The following is an 8,371-nucleotide window of genomic DNA, read 5'->3' as shown; positions in this document are numbered from 1 at the left end:
CGTGTTCCCTTTCTTTGGTACTAGAAACAGGCGAGAATAAAATCCTAGTCCCACTTCTGACAGAGGAACTGGCTGTATAGCTCCTATTTGAAGAAGTAAAGAAATCTGCTTGTGAGCCTCTATCCTTTGCCGAGGAGGAACGTCTGGCATGCCTTTGAAAGGAGGCAATGTATGGAAATAGAACTTGTAGCCTCGGTTTATAATGTCCAATACCCATTTGTCCTGGGTGACTAAAAGCCAGTTTTGCTTGAAGAGTGCTAACTTTCCTCCCAAAGGAGCTGCCAGGCAAGAAGAATCTGGCAGCTGCAATTGCAGGTCATTGGGCCTGTTTACGAAAGGACTGGCCCCTGCCCTCACCTGCAGATTGTGCAGGCGAACTCCAAGTTCTAGGCCTGAATGTACTGTGAGCTCTGCCCCTGCCACGTCTAGATCTACCCCTAGACTGAGAATCAGAAGAAGGGTACGTCCACCCCTTAGTAGGCCAATTTCTACTAAACTTTGGAGGTTGCACCTGCAAAAAATCTTTAACAGTCTGCATAGACTTAGCCTTGTCTTCCATTTTCTTCAAAACCGACTCCACAGGGGGACCAAACAAAACTTCAGACTGTAAAGGGGCATCCAGAATTCTAATTTTAACATGCTCGGACAAATTCTGATCCTTAAGCCAGGCGTGCCTACGAAGAACTGAACCAGTGGCAGCCACCCTAGAAGAGGCCTGTACAGCATCAAATCCACACTGCAAAGAATGCTTACCCACCTGTTCAGAGACATGTACTAAATCCTGCAATTCTTTACACTCTATGCCCTCTGCCAAAGCATCCACTTTAGATTTTAGCTGAGAAAGGAGGAAATTCTGATACTTCAACATATGAAACTGGCAATTTAAAGCCCTCATTGCTAAAGTAGAAGAGGTATACACCTTCTTACCCCATCTATCCAAAGCTCTAGCTTCCTTATCTAGAGGAACCAGATTCTTTACAACAGAGGCTCTAACACCCTTAGGCCCCTGACTAATAGTTTCTGGGTCCGCCCTAGGACTCTTATACAGATATTTATGAGCCTCAGGCACCCTGTAATACCTGTCCGGTTTAACTGGCGCAGGAGGCAAAGAATCTGGATTAAGGAAAGCCTCCGAGAAAACATCTTGAACAACATCCAAAACAGGAGGTATAGCCAAGGGTCTATGCTGTGGTAAAAACAAGAATTCCCTAAGCCTCTTCCGTGAATCCGAGAAATCCTGTCCTTCCCACTTAAAATGCTCCCTCATGGAATGCAGAGTTTCTGAAAATGAAAAATCCTCTGGAGAAGCAGAAGGAGTGGAATCCTCTGCATCAGAATCCGAATAAGGGGGAAAATCTTGAATAACTTCAGCAGAAGACTCTGAGTCATCTGAGGCCTGATCCAAACTTTCCAACTCTGGCTCCACCCTGGGCCTCTTATCAGGAGGGGGCATAGAACCTCTAATTAAAGTAATCAAATCTTCTGCCATTTTAAGCATGTGCTTTTTAGGCACAGACCCTGAAGTACCTGGAGGGACACCAGAGGAAGGCAAAACAGACCTGCCCTTAGAAGAAGCCTTAGAAATAGTAGCAGAAGGCCTAACCACCTTAGGCATAGAAGGGAGAACAGTAACCTGAGAGGCCCCTTCAGCTTGACCTGACTCTTGTGAGGCCACATCCTGCAAAATCAAAGTTTCCCCCTGAGACTCAACAGAAACTTCAGCCGGATCCACCTGTTCCACTGTAGCTTCTGCAGGACTGGCGTCCGAAACAGACGAATCAACCTGTCTAGGTTTCAAGGATTTGTCTTTGCGCTTCTTCGTGGAAGCGTCGGAGGATCCGACGGCATATTATAATTACACCGCTTACCAAAGACTGACCTAGCATAATCTAACCTTCTTTTTATAGTGCGCTTATTAAACCTAGCACAAAACCGACACCCGACTACGTCGTGGTCCGGTCCCAAACAAGGAATGCAAAGAGAGTGATAATCCCTATGCGGTATCTGTTTCCCACAAGAAATACAATTATTCACTTTTTCTGACATCCGGAATTAACTGAGGCAAGAAAAAACAAAAATATTCCCCAACGGGGTACTTAGCCCAACTTGGTTTCGGTCTGAAACTCAGAATACGAAAATTTCAGAACGCCGAACGGCACTTGCAACGCTGCTTCTGCATCGGACCATGCGGCAAAAAAGACTGAGGATATGACGTCGGTCATGCGCTTTTATACCCTGCAACGCTGCTTCTGCATCGGACCATGCGGCAAAAAAGACTGAGGATATGACGTCGGTCATGCGCTTTTATACCCTGACGCTCTGATGTCAGATCTGAGCGCCCATGACCGACGTCAGCCTAATACTTTGGTATTCGGGCCGACCGAGGACAGCGGACTACCCATATGTAAGGACTGCAGCAATGTGAGATGAACATCCACATTTTTCCTCCCCTTTGACCTTTACGGTTGGGTCGGGTAGGGGTGGAAAAACGGACTCTGACAGCAGGTCCTGTTCACACCTGGTTAAGGTTTCCTTCACTTTACAACCAAAAAGGGATGAGCCCATCAAAGGGAGTGTTCACGAAGGATGACTTGAAGGGCCCCGGGAAGGAACACAAGTGCATCCAGGAATGTCTCCTAAGAGCAACTCTTATACCCGCTGCCCTACTCGTTCCATCAGCTGCATGAGATTTGAGGCACATGGATGAGTTGACAAAAGAATTTATGGTAGCAAGCTGGGCAGCCACTTTGTCGAAAGCTCCTGCAGCTACTGTACCCTGAAGAGCATCTCCCAACTCCTTAAGATCTCTCTCCAACCTAGTAAAATGGGTTACATAGTTCAGCTAATGGAGAGCAAAAGTCGCCAAACTAAACATGTGCTTCCCAAAACTATCCATAATCCTGGAGTCTCTGTTAGAAGGATGGATAGACGAGGAAGTCTGAGACATTTCCTTCTTGGTGGCTGCCGCCACCACCATGGCATCAACCAGAACACCTTTTGTTTGGAATGTTTTGTCCAGGGGGGGCAGAAATTAATTTATTAGACCTCCTAGGGACAGGCTCCATAGTATCTGGAGACTCCCTCGCCCTTCGTGAGACCAGCTGCATCAGCTCATCGAAGGGTGGAGACACCCAAGAGGTGGAGGGCTGAGACCCAAAAGCCTTCAGGAGAACTGACTCATCCTGAGTACGGATTTTGGACTGTCAGTCACCCCTCTGCCTAACAATCTCAAGTATCTCAGCTAAGGAGATATCCTCACAGGGGGATGGTGGGGACCCTTCTGACTCATCTAAGTCAGCATCTGATGTAAGAGACTCCTGTGTCGAGTCTAGGTGTTTACTCTTGCACAATCTCTTCCACGGAACCTCATCAGTTGGAGCTTCTGGTGAGGTCTCAGAAAAGCAAGGACCACCTAATGGGCCTTCCTGACGCTCTGGGTCGCTATGCTTGGTCAGGACGTGTGAGGCAGAAGCAGACACAGACACTTTAGGGGAGGAGGAAGGCAGACCTGAGGATGTCTTATAAGACATGACTCTCCTCATGGCATCGAAAGCACCTCTGCCCCATGTGATGGAGCTGATGGATCTGAAGAAGCCATCGACACCCCAGCCACCAGGACAGTGGGCTCCAAGCCCAAGGTAGGAGCCAAGCTCATCCAAGCCGAGGTCCTGAGAAGCAAAGTCGGAACCGACAATTTGACCCAACTGTCCTCCCCAGACCCAACCAGACAGTGTCAGCTCCTAGAGTCCTCGATAGGCACCGAGGTCAGAGTACAGATGGCTGAAGACACTGGAGCAGGCGTCAGCTCCAAGGGTTCCACTAACAATGGTCTTTGGCTCTGAAGCCGATAACAGCTTCTGTACCACATGATCCATGTATGATCAGACAGGATAGATGATAGAGAGGACCATACCGATGGTGGTACCGACTGGAGAATTGGACTCTTCGGCGCTTTGGACACCAGTTCCAAGACTGGGGACAGGCTCCGAAAGGTAAAGACTGTTGGCTCCGAGGGCAGTGGAGCCTAAGTCAAAGACTTCTTTGATTTTTTTTTTTTTTTTTTTTTTTTTGAGTCTGATGCCTTGGAAGACTTTGAAGACCTACTGGAGCCATCCTGGTCACTCAAAGCTTCCTGAAACAAAGACTTTAACAAGCCTCTATCAATTAGTTTCTTCTTCCTTTCCTGTAGAACCCTAGAGAAGGAATGACAAATGGCACAATTGTCTTGCAAATGCAGAGCCCCTAGACAGTAAACACAATTAATGTGACTGTCTAACAGACATTTTATTTGACACACTTTGGGCACTTTTTAAACCCAGACTTGGGGTGCTTTTCTTGGTCAGCCATCGAGAAGAAAATACTGTCACAAACAACTTGATAGTCAATGACTATAAGAAACCTTAAAATCTGGCTAAATCAGACACACACACCAAAATGCAGTTCAATAAATATAAAGATACATCTAAACAGGACAGTAAAGGCCTTTACTGTCACACAATTCTCTAACAATATAAGCAGACTATACAAAAAAGAGGTATAGCTGCTAGAAAAACACACAAATATATGCTATGCAAAACAGACAATGTTCACACAAGAAAAATTCAGTAACAGTAATTTTAAATTCTAAGCCTTTCCTAAACGACTGAAGGCTAAGCTACATACTAACGATGTGACAAAGGTTACTTACCTAAGCACACTAACTAGCAAAAACTAGGCCTAAAACAAGAAGCCACTAAAAATCTATATCACACACTAGGGAAAGGGACTAAATAGCAGGATACACACAATAAAGCTATAAGAGCTTTTTAAACTGTCTGAATTCAACTATCTAAAATGTTGACTAAGAAATAATAGAAAAAAACAGTATACTGGCCCGAGCTAAATTCAGAACCTCCAATATATTGCAGCAGCAAACTAGATCTGGGGTAATTCACAGGTGCATCATGGGACTTGGCCGTGAGCTATTTGAAGACCTCGAGCTTTGCAATTGGCTGTATCGGAGCCGAGGGATCGGCTCCAAACCCATCAGTAAAGAATGAAGGGCAAGATTGAACAACTTCACATTATATTTTTCTTTGAGCACCACAGGCACATTTCTCTAACACATCCCATCTTAAAATCAAAGACAGTTAGTTGCATTCAACCCAAAAGAGTTTTCCTGTGTTATGTATATGTAATGCAAGCACAGCATGCATATTAACAAAGGAACTGTGAAACACACAAGACTAAACTTCATTTCTATATTAGGAACATCCTTCATCCTAGTTTAAATGCAAACATGAAGTACATTTGCAGCCCCTACAGCTTATGCCTGGGAAGAGAAATGTCACAGGGCTTCTGTGGGCATATGAGCACCAAAAACAGCAAAAGACTATAAAGCAGATCAAACATATAAAAACTATACTCTGGTAAACTTTCCTAGTTAGGAACCACAGCAAGATCAGTCAACTTTTCTCAGAAAAGTGGTTTTGGCATGTTGTTTCGGAGTGTCTGGTTCTTGCTCCTTTGACTGCAGAACTGTTTACTTCCACTAACATCCGGTATCAGTTCACAGTGAATTCCAGTGCGTTACCGTCAACATTGTTTTATACATTAAAAAACGAATATATTCGTCTCAAAATTCTAGAAACAAATGTGCAAAACCATCAAGATAAAACTTAATGACAAAAATCCACCACTTCCAACTTCATTGATCAGGTTCTGGTCATAGAAACCTTCTGTTATACCCACAGATTTTAGAGTGTGCCTTACTTTGTCATACCAGTGCACTCCGAATATTAGTAAAAAAATCTCCTTTTCTTAGAGTGAGTTTTCTCCTTTTTTCAATCTAGGATCAAAATCTAATTCCACTCCGGAAAAACAGGCACACACACACACACACACACACACACACACACACACACACACACACACACACACAAACGCAGAGACACACACTGGCACTACTAAATCTTTTAAGCAGTGATGAGTTAAAAAGCAGTCAGCGTCACGTGGCATGGTAAACACTGATGTTTACATGCAAACCAGACCTCAAACTGCCACTTACAGCATGCAGTCTGGCCAGGATTTGATTGCATGACATTTTAAAGACTGGCACTACAACACAATACAATCTCCCTTGTCAGAATTCAGGACAAGTTTGTTACGACAGGCTCCTTCATGTTTTTTGCCTTACTCTCTGCCTTTAAATTGTTTGCTTCTAGGGGTACATCTTCATACTCTAGAGGGGTACTTGGGCTGGCAGCTGGGGCAGAATGTCCAGGTACTGCATCATCCGCATGACTCTTGCTCTTATGAGCTGTCACATTGTCCCGCTTCTCAAAGCGCTTGCCACAGATATCACAAGAGAACTGATAAGTGGACTCTGCATCATGCTTCTTCATATGCCAGTTCAGTGAGGCCTTCTGACGACAGGTGAAACCACAAACTTCACACCTAAAAACATGGGAACATAAAACATACAGGTAAAATTCTGGAACAGTATATACACCTGCAAATTTAGTACCTGGGTCACCCTCAAATAAACCACAAGAAATTCTGTGTCCATTTAAGGCAGCTCTACATAACAGAATTGGTGTTAAAACACCTTAATGCATTCATATGTGTAGTGATCAAAGGCTGAATTCAAGACATGTTTTAAACAAGTGAAGTCACAGTAATAAGAAATTCCATGAATAATCAAATGTGAAACATTACAAAACATTTCTGGGACTAGTTCTCTACCCAGATGTGATAATCTCCCTGGCTGTACCTCATAGAAGTTGACACTTCAGTTCTCACAACTTAGAAGACCAACCAATGGCTTTTCTCCAGTCCTGATGTACAACATAGGGTTGTACAGTTAAACTATCATTCAAGGGCACATCATCCAAGTGGCAGCCATTTGGAGGTCATAGTGGTTCAGCAATAAGAACACTGCCTCCTAGCTTTAGGGCCCAGGGTTCAAGCTCATCCTTACAACAGAGCAAGGTGGTTTAGGATTACCAGATTTGAAGGGATATTTTAGAGCGACATAGTTAAAGCTCATATACATAACACAAGCAGGAAGTGGAAAGGGACTATGACGAAATGGGGAGGAAATTCAAGAAATAAGGAAAGAGTGGGATTCTTAATGCAGATCCTTACGGAAAATATGAATATAATATTCCATAAGGCTGTTAAAGTAATAGAAATTATTCTAAGAACTAAGTCGATATGGGAATGTAGAAAGATTTTGCTGAAGTGGATAACTGCAATTAGGTACAGAGAATAGCTGGAATTTACTGGAGAAATTGGGAGCAAATGACTAAAAAGGGAAAGGTAACAGAATTGGAAGAGGCCAAGATGACATTTGAACTACAGGCTACAGACAGTCTTCTGCATCAGAGACCGATATAAAAGTATAAGCAAAGAGAAAGGGTTAGGGGAATATTAAATCAAAGACCTGCTCTGGTAGACTTGGTTGAAGCTAGAACATTAGCTGTTGAAAATGGATAATAGTACAGCACACAAAATAGTACACGATAACTGTAGGAATCGGAGGAGGTTAGAAAAAAATTGGGAAGGGAGAATGGATAAGCAATTCACAAGGAAACAATGGAAGTACATACCTATGGCTCCCAAGTATGCAACAAAGTCTAGACAACTTAGGATATTTGCTTGACAGTTTTTGCATAGGTATTTTTATACCCAAAGCAGATTCCAAAGAAGTTTCCTCATTAAATGCCAAATGTTGGAGAACAGTAGCCGAGTACATATTTTGGGAGTCTAATGAGTTGGCAGACTTTAAAAATTCCCTACAGAGTGTTCTATTAAAAATATTGGGTGAGCAAATGGGTGTACCTAAGGAAATCATTCTTCTGAGCTAGGACACAGGATATGAATTATCTAGACAAAGCAAGGTCTTGTTAAGCAAGTCTGGTGGCTGCCAAAAAAAGCAGTTACTACAGAATGAACTGAATCATCACCTTGTGTGCTGTTCAGTCACAGCCTCACCTCAGGCTTTGTCCCTACCGAATGGCACACTGCTACAGTCATCCTTCTCCACAAAAAGAGGAGTGACTACAGACCCTGGGAACTACTGCCCCATTAGCCTGATGAGTCTGATATGCAAAGCTATGGAATGTATCATCACGGACCTAGACAAGGATACAAGTAATCTCCAAATTCTGGATCCCACAGAGTTTGGTTTTGTGAAGGGTAGATCATGCCTGTTCAACTTGGTCGACTTCTTTGAGTCAGTCACCAGAGCTGTGGATGAAACAAGTTGGTTCATGCAGCCTACCTTGATCAGCCCAAGGCCTTTGATGCCATTCCCCACTCAGGAATCAGAAAAACTCACTAAGCTAGGCATCAATCCCTATATCACTAGGTGGGTTTCAAACTGGCTCAC

At 43.7% G+C, this 8,371-nt stretch overlaps 1 protein-coding gene across 2 annotated transcripts in view; it reads right to left on the bottom strand.

The window, feature by feature from the left end:
- Positions 1 to 5,226: 5,226 nt before the first annotated feature.
- Positions 5,227 to 8,371, bottom strand: part of LOC122811939 (zinc finger protein 692-like) — a 427,256-nt gene continuing 424,111 nt past the window's right edge. For both annotated transcript variants that reach the window (XM_044084123.1, XM_044084124.1), the window contains one exon: positions 5,227 to 6,435. In XM_044084123.1, the coding sequence (XP_043940058.1) occupies positions 6,129 to 6,435 (307 nt within the window). In that variant the 3' untranslated portion in view covers positions 5,227 to 6,128. The remainder of the gene's footprint in view (positions 6,436 to 8,371) is intronic.

Source organism: Protopterus annectens, chromosome 9.part0 (genome assembly GCF_019279795.1).
Source record: "Protopterus annectens isolate FY-2018-M chromosome 9.part0, PAN1.0, whole genome shotgun sequence".
NCBI classification, from domain to species: domain Eukaryota; kingdom Metazoa; phylum Chordata; order Ceratodontiformes; family Protopteridae; genus Protopterus; species Protopterus annectens.
The sequence above is the reverse complement of the archived record's forward strand: the minus strand, read 5'-3'. Positions and strand labels throughout refer to the sequence as shown.